Below are 15634 nucleotides of genomic sequence, written 5' to 3' on the forward strand. Positions count from 1 at the left end.
AAGAGAATATGGGTAAAAAGGGGATTAACATCTTTACTCCTATCGAACTTAACTTATATTAAAAAGCTGTACAGACACGTACGACCGGCCATAGCTACATCTGTGTGGGTCGAAGAAATCAAATTAATCTGAGGGACAAATCCCTTTTCAATTTATCGGAATGGACACATAACAATGACTTTTTATTGACTCTCTCCAACCGGATTGTCTTAACACAGTTTCGATTGAATGATAATACTTTTCCTTATTTATTGTAAAGACGTTTACTCATCATTGTGGTGTGGTTAATGAGCAGATTAAAATAAAAAAAGGTTGATTGATGGTATTTTAGTGTATGCTTCTGCAGTTCTGCATTAAGGCTGTAACATCTCATTGGGCATAGGCCTCTTTCTCCATGTAGGAGAAGGATTAGAGCTTAATCTACCACGCTGCGCCATTGCAGATTGGCGCATATATTCTCTACTATGAGTAAGAATCGTTATCAGGTATTTATGATAACAACCGGAAACGGCGCCTTAGCGTGATTTCCGAGGCACGGTGGGGAGTGAGGACCGACACCTAAACCGGAAAGAAACATTTGTACAAATACAAATATCCATCCCGATCGGGAATCGAACTCGCAAACTGTCGGTGTTTAGGTGACTACTCGGACCACTACACCAGAGCAGTTGTTATCGTGTATGCTTCTTACATAATAATACTGCGAAGATCATCTCTTCGAAAGTTTAACTGTTAACTGCGTTTAAAAACCTCCGTAATAGCTTAGGGGTTAACAATTGTGTTTGCAGGCAAACGAAAACAAACCGACTTCGATTATATCGACAGGTAATACAACGTAGGTAGACGAAACAATAGTCAAGTAAATACGCATTATCAAAGATTACTCCAAAAGTTGTAATCAAATCTCGATGAAATTTAAATGTGACCACATGATAAACATCGGCTTTCAATCAAATTAAAAATCATTAAAATCGGTACACCCAGTAAAAAGTTATGCGGATTTTCGAGAGTTTCCCTTGATTTCTCAGGGATCCCATCGTCAGATCCTGATTTTCTTATCATGGTACCAAAGTAGGGATATCTCTTTTCTATTCCAATCAAAAAAGGATTATCAAAATCGGTTTATAAACGACGGAGTTATCCCCGAACATACATAAAGACCTTGGTTCAAATCCTCATGTTTCCAGATCGATTATTTTTTTGTCTAATTGCACTCGTTATTTTTTATTTAAATAACCAGTTCATATTTTTTATTATGATGTCGATAAAATCGAAAAAAAATATTCATATTTTATCAATATGTAATTCGTATTTTAAATATGATTCCGAAAAAAACACGATTTACTAAAAATACCGAGCTAAGCTCGGTCACTCAGGTTACTGGTCATTTAAACCACTAATGCAATAGCCCATTTGATGTAACCTCTACACCAACTCAATATCCAATAATAGCGTGAAGAGGTACTGACTTCAACGATACTCCATCAATGTTAAGATAAATAGTCTTACGGATAAAAATTTAATTTTTACACAACACACTAATCACATTATACCATTTATAAGATTCTATAGCTTTATAAAAAAGAAATATAACCCGAATCTTAAACAGAGTGCGTATCACGATGTTTTGAAGCGAATGAGTACAACTGTTTGTTATTTAAACTTTGCGACCCATCTCTTTTCCGGCTTCCTTTATTTACTGATATAATAGCGAAAAGTGAAGCATATTTCCTGTAACGCTCCCTCTTTTATATTTTCACTGCAGTTTATTTTCATTTAACTGAGCAATGTTCAATATTTATCATGAAATTTTAGTATGGAGAGGTGAATGTTACGTTCTTAATATTCGTCTACATTATTTTTGCTTATGTTAAGTTAAAAAGGTGAAAAACTGAAATAAAAAAAGCCAGAAAGGCTTACATAATGTGCAGATATGCTTATGTTGGTTTCTAAAAATCTTAACATAAATTATCAAATAGTATCTTTAGTTTCTATTTTTCAAACTGCAGTTTAAGTTTTAAAATTATTAATTTCAATTGATGAAACTTTAAAAAATACTGAAGAAACAAATTAATTAATAATAAATTTAATTCATACAATTAGGTATGTTTATAATTTTAGTTATCAGATAAGATCAGATTTTAGATTTATCAATTCAGATTCATTTCTTTTTTAAAATATTAGTAGATATTTAAGTATTAGATAATTTTTACATCTAAGTATGACAAATCAGTTAAAGAATATAGAAACGACAATTTCATTCCTTCAATTGATACTCATAATATGTATACTCGTATTTGAGTCGACTATGATTACGCTATTTTAAAAGTTACACAACGAAAATATAAAAGGATCTAGAGAAAAAAAAACTCGAATAGTATAAAAACAATTTCCCCAGAAACTAACATGATAATATCCTACTACGAATAATATTTGACTTCGAGTCAACTTGTATTACGAGGAGAAATCCAATTTGTGTGTGAAATAAAATTACTAGCTAAAACCGCTTAGTCAGTTGCAAAAACACCATTACCAAGACGTCTACGTCCTGAATTCCGGTTCATATAAATGTTACAAACTTATTTTTGCAAGTTCTATTTACTCGCGACATTGTGTACCAGTTTTTTACGTACTTTTATTATTAGTACAAAGTACTCTGTTTTATATATATTTTGTCAGAGTGTTACATAACTTATTATTATCTATCTATATATAAAAATATATATAAAAGCTATAAATATAAATAATATAAAATAAATAATATAAATAATATAAAAGCTATATATATATAAAAGCGAAAGGTCACTCACTCATCACAAAATCTCCGAAACTATAACACCTACAAACTTAAAATTTGGCAGGTAGGCTCTATAGATGTTGAGGAGTTGTCCAAATAATGCATCGTAATCTATATATATATAAGAAAAAGTCACTGACGCCCTCATCACGAGAACTCAAAAACCGCTGAATGGTCCATCCAATTTCATCTTTGTCCATTCAGGATGGACAAAGATGAAATTTGGCAGGGAGGTAGATTATAGTTATAGATATATAGATTTTGCGATATTCCACCGCGGGGTTTAATTGGGGTTGATAGTTTGTATGAAACATATACAGCAGCTATAAGTTCGCCTGATAGGTTATTTATACTGCAGCCTGAAAATAAAACTAAAAATGTGGTGTATATAGAGGTTTTATAAAAATAACTATTAAATTATACTAAATTGTGCCTTTTGAAAAGTTACTTAGTGTAATAAGCATTTCAAGTGACTGAAATAAAAAATAATTTGCGTTAAACATCTTAACGTGTCTATGAAGATATGCATTACTAATGCATATCTTCATAAACACGTGGACGTAGTCACGGGCAACAGTTAGTGTATTATAAAACAAAGTCCCCAAATTGTATGATCGATTCCCTCAAAATCTACAGAACAGATTTTCATGCGGTTTCACCAATGGAGAGAGGGCTTCAAGAGGAAGGGTTTTGATGAGAGTTTCACTGGAAATTTGCCGGGAAAACTTTGTGACACATTAATTTCAACGCGGTCGAAGCCGCGGGCACAGCTAGTATTTTTATAAAGCTATCAAATAAGTTACTGGTGCTGCAATATAATAGGCGGAAGGTACACTTTCCTCTTTGAAACACAGTATCTAGGTAAGTGTGTAGTCAAGCTCTGTCCGCCACGCAATCCTATTACATGGAGTTATAATTTTCAAAATATTTTCATCTTCCTAACAATTATTTCAAATTTACTCTAAGCTCAACGGTTCTATTTCAATTTGAAAATACGACTGTCGACTCACATCACAGTTCGCCTAAACGAAATAATTATATTAAGCGTTGTATGAATAAAAAAAGTGGTAACTTTTATTGAATACTATGAGATAAGTATGATGTTTTAAATTATGTAATAATAGATAAGAAATATTGTTGTGTATAAAATGTTATGTACTATAATATGTATAGCATAGGAACTCAGTAACAAGGTAGTTAAGTATACCCATTAACAAAGTATCCATTTTCAATATTAAGCATATTCAAATATATACATATTTTATTTTAGATGAATATACTAAAGCTTCATCGTGTTTAATATGAATAAGCAATGTGGGTTAGTCGAAAGAGAAAACGTAAAAAATAAACTTTCTCTGCTCGGTTTCAGCGTTATTTTTTCATATCTAAACGAGTGCAGAGTGAGCACAGAAAGCAAAATTATTCCACGTCACCCGAGACCCGTAAACGCGTTACCTACCAAAAACCTTCAACCTTCATTCATTTGAAATTGTAAATAGAAAATATCCCTTATAGATGTATGTATCGTTTAAAAGTAAGGTTTCATTTCTTTCCCACGAATAAATTTATATTTCTTAATAAATATAAGAGAATATTAACAGTACGGAATGGTAATGGTTTGAGAAATATCGTTCGCATTGGAATGACGCGTTTACAACAATACGCCCCACTTACAGGTGAATTTAAAATATATCCGTTTATTTCTTTTTAACAGTCCTATTTTTTATATTGTAATGTAACAGCTTTTAAATGTTATACTCTTAGTCAAAGGCTCCCTTATCACTTAACAAAAAGGAAAGAAAAAAATAAATATTTTCTCACAATTTTTTTAACCACCGCGGGAGATGAAATTTTGAACAAATTTACACTTCAAAATTTAACTATTCGGATTCAGACATGTAATGTTTTTGTTAAGATCCACATTAACTATCCACTAGAATTCCTTTTCATGTCTATTATCTTTATTATGTACATATATGATTACTCTACGAAATCTATTATTCATGATATAATATTTGTAAGTAATTGGAAAATACTAAATTATACTGTAATGACTTTCCGCACACACTCAATTTACATATATTAGTATTTTGTTTATCTGCTAAAACTTTCATCTAATTTGTCCATTGAGCAGTAATAAAAGTCAAATGATATGTCAAATGGTATAACACTTATTAAAATACAATATAAGCCGCAATACCGCATTGATGAAAGCAGCGCTCAGTAAAGCTTTTAGAGGCATAATGACCGTAATTATTTGATATGAATTTTATGGTTTCAAACACTGTCCTTTCGACAATTGTTTTGACGCAACAAATGTTTTGGTTTAATGGTGCGAGAGTCCTATTAACGTATCAGGTTTCTAACTTAGCCCTTTATCAGGCCCCATTAGCACAGCCATTATAAAATATTTTGAGATTTGATGTGGTCCATATTTTTAACTGAATAATAGCAAAACAAAGTGTTCGTACGCCTGTTAAGGAGCTCTGTAGCGATATAGAATTCTTATATATTATTTATTGTGTTGCAACATTTCTTGCGTAAAGGGATACCACTTTCTATTGAAGAAATACCAAGGAAGGTTGCAAAAATGGATCCTAGAGAATTTATGTATGAATATACCTCCAACTTATGTTATACGACAGCACGACAACAAAGATGTGTTAGTTATGACCAATGCATTTGACCCACGTCGAGCTAAAATCATTGACAGAACCCAAAAAATGGCACTAAAAAAGAAATATTTTGCCCTCTGGCTATTTGTAAATACACAAAAACAATGAGAGGCGTCGATTTATTCGACTATTTTAAATTTTCATATAACGTTGGCCGAAGATCAAAGAAAAACTCGTATATTTTAATATTTATTTGAAGCTGCAGTAAATAATACAGACATAATATACAAACATAGTAAAAATAATTATTCTTATCATGACTTACTGTTTAAGGGTTAGCAGAGAAATTAAAACAATTTATAATATATATGGTTTTAAACAATATATGTATAAATGGTTTTAATTCACGTAAAAGGAATGCAACTACTTTTAAAAAATAAAAAAGGTGGAAATTTTGGTGCACCTAATGTAGTACGTAAGCAGAGTTGCATATTCTTATACCTAGCACATCTAAAAGATGTAAATACGGAAAAAAAGTACGTTAAATTACGAAAGTCGTTCCAAAGAGAAGTAATTATATATACAAATTTGCAAGATTCTAATTTGTATATATCCGTGTTTTGAAGAGAAACAATCGAGTGTTTTTTTATAAAAACTTCGTGCTTCCAGTTTATATCGTAAACACTAGATAATGATAAGTCTATAGATAGTCTTGGTAGAAAAATAATCCGCTATACTACATTATATTGGCGTAGCGTTCTAGATGGAGAAGAAGGTTTTGCCCAGCTATGGATCGACTAAACATTTTTTTTTACGTTTCGTCGTTGCCGTTTCAGATCAATTTTCAGATCAATCAGTACAGTTTTCGAATATATTTTTGTAACTAATTTAATCAAAAAGATATCTTGAAGCTTGAACTGCGAAGCTGTTGTACTGTGGATTGGCATACACATAAATTGAAAACAATGTAAACTTTTATACAAATTCATCAATACTTAATATGTTTGCGGCACTGCTTTGATTTTAAAAGCGTGTTTATTCGTTTAAAGTCCACGTGCTCCACTTTAAAAATATTCCAGTTAAAATAAACCTATGATAATTTAAATATTTGTTAGAAGCAGTAACTTTTTTTAAAGTAAATCTTTCGATATCTATTAATTAAAAAAAAAACTTATACGTCATACATACGTCATACGTCACTAAAAAGTTTTGCTATTTTATAAGTATTTATTCACTATCATCTGTTACAATTTCATATGTAAATTTAGTTAAATTTGGTTATTTCAATCTGTGTTATCCCACTACTGGGCATAGGCATCTCAGTCCCTGTAAGAGAAGGGTCAGAGCTATATTAAAACAAATACAAATATCTATCTCGGGCGGGAATCAAACCCGCAACTGCAGGTACTTTAGTACCTACACGGCACACGCACCACTTACCAGACAGGGTCACCTGTTCTTCATTGAAATAACTGGTACAGACAATTCTTAATATGAAGTCTGCTTTATATATAAATTTTGCATGCACTTTTGTGCAAAAAACGAAGTAAGTAAATCATAAAAACTTTTCATTAACGCTTTTATTAACATTGAGTTCTTTTTTTAAGTTATTCGCTTCAAGCGGTAAGTAGAATTAACTAAGTTGCTAAAACATATTTATTATATATTTCAATGGCAGAAGATATTTTATATATCTTTGTATGTTTAAGCCTTTGTTAGTCAAATGTTTGAATGAAAAAGCCTTTCCTTTCGAAAAACTTTGATGAGCACGATGATCATTTATTCTCCTTTACAGTACTAAAAGTTATACAGATAATTGCTATTCAATAATGGGCTTATTGAAATGTAGAATTTGTACCAAGTATTGTTCGGCGAATAGATTGTGTAAGAGGAGTATTAGAACTAATTTGATAAATATGTAGATTGCAGTCATATTGAGAATTTATTATTTGAGATAGAAAATTTAGGTATAAAATATTTTCGCGTTCTACCCGTGTTTTCATTTCAAAGTAACATAAGCTGTCCGCGTAAGAGGTGATATTCAAAGCTACACCCTCAGGTTGTGTCAGATCCCAAAGAGGTCCCAAAAAAATCGGTTTTGTATTCTTCCAAGGCATAGAGCGGTCTCCAATTAATGGGTCCCATTGTTGGGAAAATGTTTCTCCTATCGAAATAAAAATATGATCTTCAATTTTCTAGGTGATAAATTTGAAACAGAGATTTGATATTTTAAAACTAAGCTGTTCTAGTTCGAAATTGGTCTAGTAAGTCTATGCCCATATTTTGCTCTTGAAATCTATCTCTTCAAACGATATCTATCTGGTAAACTGGTACATGCTTATGAACACTTTATGTAGTTATAACGAGTATTATTATTCTAAAAACAAGTTAGTTTTAAATTACAGTATTACGTGATGTAAAAGTACAGGTGGCATTCTTATCATTCGCACGTCTTTTTTGCCATTATGTAAACAGATGACCGCGAGTTCAAAGCTCTCGTTTGTGAGGTGAGGTGCGGGGTTAGTAACAAAAGATGCTCGTTTCCTAGCCTGTTCCGAGCCAGAGGTCGGGGGAAAGCGGGGTACAATAGAGGCATTGTTTGTGCCCGGTGACAGGAAAAACTCCAACCTCCGTGTTTTCTGTGAATTTTTTATTTATTTCCCTTTCATTCTTTATGCTTTTTACTTATACCCGTAAGAACCTTTGAAGATGGCTGGAGGAAATCAAACTTGTTTGCCAGGATCACGGCGTGATTTTCTTCGATACTTTTAAGTTGAAAGCAAAGCGAGCCCTCCGTATGCACTTTTATACTTTTATTTTTATCTTCGCTTATGAAAGTTGTATTTATACGACCTCGAGTACTTCGGTAACTTCTGAACTGAAGCCTTTAAGCTACGAAAATTATGAAATACATTGGCTAAGTGAACGGGCGGCTGTATATCCGGCGGATGTAACCTCCCTTTCCCCTGACCTTTTCCGGACCGCTCTCATGATTCCTTATTTACTCGTTTTTCCTTATCAAACCTTACCATTCGCTTCAAATTAGTAAAATTCCAGTTGCTTGTATTAAGAATGCTTAATACTAAGCATCTTGATTAACCTTTTCTTTGGCCATTCTTCAAGTTAATTGAAAATGATACATTGTCTTTTCTAGACATCGTGTTAAAAAGATTTTTTTTTTATAACAAAAACAAAATTAATTATAAATTATCAATTAATATCAATCACAGGAAGTAAGAAGAGTTATTTGGTGTTTTAAAAAACATTTATCTTCCTATATACCAAATGTATATTTAAGTCATTTTATAAGTACAGATTTGTAAAAAGTTATGTTCCAGAAACTTTAAGTTACCGGTTCACATTTTACCAACATGTATACACTCAAAGGGAATGCCCATAGGTGGTTTCCTCCTTCCACGTCGTTGTGCCTAAACCAAATTAATATTAAAAACTAAGTTTTTAATTTTCACTAGCCATTGTAAAATACTTAGCCATAACTTCGACGGATAAGAATCCACATATTAAGCAGTAATTTATTCATTTCCGTTTTACTCGCAATTCCCAAGTATTTTTTGTTATTGACATTTGAATCTTCAGTATTGCAATTTTCGTACGAGCGAATCGACTCACCAAAATATAATCGATACACTTATATTTATTTTATTAAAATATCGAATTGGCAGTTCATAATAACATGTTAAATAATAAAGAAAATCAATTTTTATTTGATAATAATATGAGTTTATTTGATTAATCTATCTGAAAGTATCCTGTTTTAGTGTTTTGTCAATCATAATCGATTAATCAATAATCGATCTACAACTGGCAATAATGCGATATTCACTTAAAAGATATCAAATAAGTCAAATGTGTAACTATTTCGTTTTACTGTTACTGACGTACCTACTTTCGTGCTAATAAGTACGTTTGTTATTGTGTCAGAGCTTTTTATTGTTTTCTTTCTATTTTCTTTGTCGAGTTGAGCTTCGTGTTCCTCCTAGAACTATAGAAATTGAAAATATATTTGAGACAGAGACTCTTTACTTTCGGTGTGTTTGTGAACCAAACCTATACCTATCTACGACAATGGATGTTACTCGCCGGTGTATCAATTGCTCTATGAGATTGGCGCACCAGCGCTGGCGCATGGTGGAAGATGCAACAGAGCCTATGGTGAATATTCTTCGTGTCTGGGTATCACCAACGCCGGTAAGTTAAAAGTATTAACATATTTTTATAACCTATTCAGCCTCGCAATTATTAAAAAACTCGTAGACTTTATGACTGAGGCAACTATTTCATTAGAAGAGGGAACTGAAACTACTAATTGGAGTTTACAAAGCCTTTATATTACAATATGGCGCATGCTTAGTGCTGTATTTATTTTGGACATAGTAAAAAACATTGATAATTATGCTGGGCTCCAATCCATCCAATTAATATCAGTGAGTTAGGTATTTATATGTAATAAGCTTAGTAGCTAAAAATAAACTAAGTATTAAGAATATTAATTTCTTTCTAGGTTTCTTCTAATAGTAGAATATGCTTGGAGTGCTTTGGAATGCTACAACAAGTACCCGATGGTGTACCAGCCCAATCGCCCGTGTCTGGACATAGAAATGTGTGCTTTGCTTGTGGTATATCTATTCTGCGGGCCCGCACTCATCTTGTACATCCAGACAGCCCAGAAAGGAATGTTATAATTAGTTGGACATTTCCTCATTTGGTACATATTATTTTTTGTGTATTTTTTTTACTATGATTATATGTGATTTTTTAAAACTTACATTCAGTCTCCTTTTTAATATCAACAACAATAAACAAGCATACAGCCCACCTGATGACGCATTGCCGACCCCATAATAATCTTTTCACACCCTTTTTAAACAACCTTGTTTAGTGAAAAATGTACTCTTTATGATTATCAAAGCATACCCATACATATTAAGATAAGATTTTTAGAAAATATTAGTTGTTCTAGTAATTTTTATAAATATATTGCTTAACAAATATTTTAATTTCAGGTTTCTCATCTGAATAGAGTTTGTACTGCATGCTGGCTTGCTGCTAGGAGAAATGTTCAAAAACAAACGCGGCAAGATGCCAATAGACCTATTGAAGCCTTCAATGAGGAAACTGATAATAGAGAACCACCACATATACCTGTGACGCCTCCACTTCCACATATTTCGGTCCCACAACGTCAAGAAACTGCTAGAATAATATCACAAACTTATTCACGTGTTGCAGCAACCTCAAGACATTGTATATTTTCAGGATGTGAAAATGTTGAACGTTTATTGGTACCAACTGGAGTGAAGGAAATGTTATTATGTCGCTATAGATTATACATTCCATCTTCTGCTCGTGTATGCAGATACCATTTAGAAAATGATTGTTGGGAGCAGTTACAATCTAATATTAGGGATTTTACTGCATCACAGATGGATCACATGCTGAATATGATGGAGAGAATTAATTTAAGAACGTTGGATTTCAATAACATAAATATGATGCCACCCAATCTCTGCCAGTATTGGCTTGGAGTTACAGCTGCTCAGTTCCATGAACTTTTAGCAGAAATGCCTAGTCTGCACAATGAAGTGCCTTCTGCAAGTGTGGCATTAAGTATTTATTTGGCCAAATTGCGTACCGGTGATAGCAATGAAAGGCTCAGTTCTTTATTTGAAATGCCCCGAAGCACTTTAGAAAGAAATATGAATAAGGCAAGAAACTGCATGAGCCAACAGATGGTTCCTTTACATTTAGGCCTTAATCACATGACAGTGGAAGAAGTTGCAGCTAGGAATAAAACAATTCCAGAAGGACTGTTCGGGAATCCTAATCCTTCTTCAGAAATGAGACCCGCTATTGTAATATGTGATGCTACATATGTGTACGTACAAAGCAGTAGCAACTATTTATTTCAAAAAGAGTCCTTCAGCTTACATAAACATCTTAATTTGGTGAAGCCGTTCATGATAGTTTGTTGTGATGGCCATATCCTTGATTGTTTAGGTCCATATAGAGCGACAGTGAATGATGCTACCATTATGAGTAATGAATTTAGAAATAGTAATGGTGAAATGAGAAGATATTTTAGAGAGGGGGATATTTTTATTTTAGATAGAGGTTTCAGGGATGTAATACCTGAACTGATAGAATATGGCTATCAAGCTCATATGCCTGAGTCTTTATCAGAAGGCGAGCATCAACTTACGACACAACAAGCAAATAAGTCGAGATGTGTAACAATGTGTAGGTGGGTGGTTGAAGTGGTCAATGGTCGTCTAAAACGCGACTTCAAACTGTTTCGCCAAGAGTTTTTTAATAAAGCTGCTAAGCATTTAATGATCGATTTTCGGAACGGCTGTGCCTTAACAAATAAATTGCACCCACTTATTGAAGACATACCAGAAGCAGCAGAATATTTGGCAATTGCGGTACGTAGGTTACATATAGATAATGTTCTTGCTAATACTGTAAGAATTGAAAATTATAATAGGCGAAGAGCTACGTTTGTAAGCATTGATGCTCACCACCCACATTTAGATCAGTTCCCAAGACTTAGCATAACTGATTTGAAAAGATTTGCATTAGGGACATACCAGCTCAAGCAAGCTTCTTCATATTACGGTGAGCACGTACGAACAAACGGCACTTACACAATAGAAATTAATAACGAAATTGAAGAAGATATTCCTCTTATTCTGGGCACAAATCATTTCTTACTGAGAGGGAGAATAAAGTCTCGACATATTGGTGGCAGAACTTATTATGCATATTTGTTGATAAGTAAAGATGAAAATGTTGCCAATAGTGTCGAAGCTATATCAGGTTATTGCTGCAGCTGTCTTGTGGGCAACAGAACTGTAGGTTGTTGTGCCCATGTTATGTGTGTGGTGTGGTACCTGGGGTGGGGCAGATATAATGATGTTACTGCTCCGGCCCAGTTTTTAGATGACATATTTAATGAATTCTCATTTGAAAATGAATAATTTAAATTGTTAAAATATTTCAAAATGAAAGTATTTGTTTGTTTTACACAACACAATCCCAATTGTTGATTGTTTAATCTACAAAACGATTGTAAGACTGTTTGCTAGGTGTCAAATAAATACCCCTCATACCAATTATTATTATAGAATTATATTTCAAAACAAAGTCAGTTATCTTACAAAGAATAGCACAATGTAGTATTTACTTGTTAAAAAAAAATGATTTTGTATACACAAGTTGTTTTTTATTTATTGCCTCACTGTCTTATCTGAAATATTTTTGTAGGTTTCTTGGGTCATAGTTAAATGATTAAAAACACAAATTCTAAAACAACATGTGCATAAGTTATCAACCTGTGTATAAGGGAAAGTCAATATCTCTGTTGTGTCAAATATCTTCAATAATCTAGAGTATATGCAAACTGAAGCATTAACTTACTTGCATTCAGATTATATTCAAACATTTACAGATAGTTAAAACTTCAAATGTAAATAAAAATACAAAATGAAAGAAGGATAAGAAAACCACTTTTGTTGTGACTTTTTTTCATTATACCCGTCGAGCTAGAGAAACAGCGTTTTTTTTAATTAAATGTACACTAAGGAACCTACAAAATGTGGTAAATATCATCATGGCACAAAATTTTTCAAAGCGAAACTAAAGTCCATACTGCGGTGGGCATTCTCCTTTATCATAACAAAAGGGCCAGCGTACAATAAAATATTTAATCGCAATAACGTGGCTATAAGCTCACGAGAATAATTTCAATATTGTCGTGTAAAAGCGCATTCACACGAAGATTAATGCCGGTAAAATATACATTTATTTTACCGACAAATTGCGTCACTAGACATTACAGAATCGTCCTCATGAAAATTCGTATAAGCGTTGTTTTAGTTTTTACTCAATTGTGTCGATAAACCGTTGTGCTCGCTCCCAATTAATGTTTTTCAGTTAGACCAAACTTCCATCGTCCAGGTAGCCGACAAAAAATAAAGTTATCTAACTACTTTACATCTCGGATCCTTCATTTTGAAAAGCGAATATTTGCATTCATTCTTTTTAAATAAAGAGTTTGGATTTCCATTCCACATTTCTTCTCCAAATCTGCATTTCGAATTTATATATATAAAAAGGATCATACTTCCAGTTGCAGTTCATAAGTAGAGCAGTTAAATATTTTAATTTATTTCAAGTGATAAATATTTAATATAAAAAAATTTAAATAACATAATAAAAAATGGTAATAGGTAATGAAAATCTATGTCGTTAAGCCGATTCCTAATATTCTTCAATAGCCGTCCTTCAGATTTTCTCCGTGCGTGTGCCAGTTTTCTAAGTATATTGCATTATTTTCACAATACCAATGATCTCTTTGCCTGTTTACAACTAATTTTAGGAGGCTCAATAAGAAAAAGTATCAAATCGTATGTAAATGTAGAAAAACTATTACGCTTAACGCTTCAGCCTTTTAATATCCCACTATTGGGCATAGGCCCCTTTTCCCCATGTAGGAGAAGGATCAGAGCTTAATCCACCATGCTGCTCCAATGCGGATTGGCGGATATGCATACCCCTACTATGAGTAACGATCGCTATCAGGTGTACATGATAACAACCGGGACCGACGGCTTAACATGCTCTCCGAGGCACGGTGGGGAGACCCACAAGGACTGCACAGACACCCAGACCATGGCGAACACCTGTATGGCCAATACTAATGTTTGTCATCTGCGGGGATCGAACCCGCAACCGCCAGCGCAACAGGTACAATCCATGGCTGTAACCGTTGCGCCAACGCGGCGAAAAACTATTACGCAAGACATAAAATGCTGATGATCATGCGATGATAACTTGTTGACAAGGGAAATCGACAAGCGCTACCCTCCCTCTACTACCCTACCTCTTTGTCTAGACCCATAAATTAGACCTAGGTTTACTTTAATATCATTTACTCCTACTTATACAAAATATAAAAAAAAACGTTTAACTGCATCTATACCCTTTTACAAAAATTAAATATTCTTCTTTTCTATATTTATTTGTTGGACGTAAGTATAATAATTAAAATAATTTAAAATTTTAACATTTTAGACAACAAGTTGTTTTTTGCTTTTATTGTTTTGTTTATTTTTTCTCGGACGTTTTTTAATTTAATTTTAACCGGATGATGATGATATCTAATTCTTGTTTTTTTTTACAACTTTTCCATCCCTAATAAATAAAAAAATAATTTAATAATTTTGTTTTCAAAAAAATATACTTCAAATGTACAAAAATCTTTCATTGTAGTTATGTGTTTATAGATATCTAAACGCGTTCGTTGATAATAATAATAATAATAATTTATATATAAATGGCAAAACCTTAAAAGGTTCGTGAAAAATCAATAATAATAGTTCATTATTTTTTCAGTATTATCATGAATGATATATTTTCTAAGCGTGACAGAAATACAGGTTTAGTAAGTAACCACGTCGTTGCGAGCAAACTGTATATCCGGAGGATACACCACCCGGCACCCCCTTGCCTCCACGATTTCCAATGGATTCCATTCGTTTTTTCGCTCCTTGTCCTCACTCATGCGAAACATATTACATAGGTATACTTGTAACACAATTTGTTTTATAAATATATCTTATGGGTCACTGAGCGCAAGATTGATTGTGAGAAAGTTTGAAAAGCAAAAATAAGAATACGAAAAATTTCTACGTGATGTTATATCGTTATCTGAAACTTTATTATAAATATTTACGTAGAATAAAAATAATGGATACGATAAAAACGTTATATTAATATTTACTCTTCATTATTATTGGACGATAAAATTAATGTAACGTTTTCATGATGTGACGATTCGATAGCGATGTGTTTTATGAGGATACGCGATATAGATTAATCAAGTATTTGGTTATTAACATTTAAATGAAAATTTCCTCTGTTGCGAGACAAATATACTGTGACAAATTATTTTTAATTTTATGTATAGCATCAATTTCTATACTTCGTTTGTTATTTTTTGATATCAAAATAAAATTAGTAACTAAAGATCAAAGTGATTCTGCAATTACGAATTCATTGATTTATTTGACGAGTGAAAATTTCCTCGCGGACGTGACTCCGGTTGTAAGGGTCGTGGGTAGGCACACACGGCCGTGTAACTCGAAGCTCTCATCTCATGCCCACGTCAATAATTGGAACGGTTGTTCATGTGTATTTTTTT

General features: G+C 32.8%; 1 protein-coding gene across 1 annotated transcript; it reads left to right on the top strand.

The window, feature by feature from the left end:
* The first annotated feature begins 9459 nt into the window (after window positions 1-9459).
* Window positions 9460-12410, top strand: LOC123662517. Its single transcript, XM_045597360.1, has 3 exons — window positions 9460-9621; window positions 9935-10138; window positions 10437-12410. Exons 1-3 carry the CDS (start codon window positions 9499-9501, stop codon window positions 12408-12410), a joined length of 2301 nt encoding a protein of 766 aa, XP_045453316.1. The 5' UTR covers window positions 9460-9498.
* Window positions 12411-15634: the final 3224 nt, after the last annotated feature.

Source organism: Melitaea cinxia, chromosome 18 (genome assembly GCF_905220565.1).
Source record: "Melitaea cinxia chromosome 18, ilMelCinx1.1, whole genome shotgun sequence".
NCBI lineage: Eukaryota > Metazoa > Arthropoda > Insecta > Lepidoptera > Nymphalidae > Melitaea > Melitaea cinxia.

Excerpts from the sequence above, each read along its gene's own strand:
- LOC123662517 (XM_045597360.1), top strand. The coding sequence starts at position 9,499 with ATGGATGTTACTCGCCGGTGTATCAATTGCTCTATGAGATTGGCGCAC. Across the intron at positions 9,622-9,934 it reads TCTGGGTATCACCAACGCCG|GTTTCTTCTAATAGTAGAAT; the intron begins GTAAGTTAAAAG and ends ATTTCTTTCTAG. Across the intron at positions 10,139-10,436 it reads GTTGGACATTTCCTCATTTG|GTTTCTCATCTGAATAGAGT; the intron begins GTACATATTATT and ends TTTTAATTTCAG.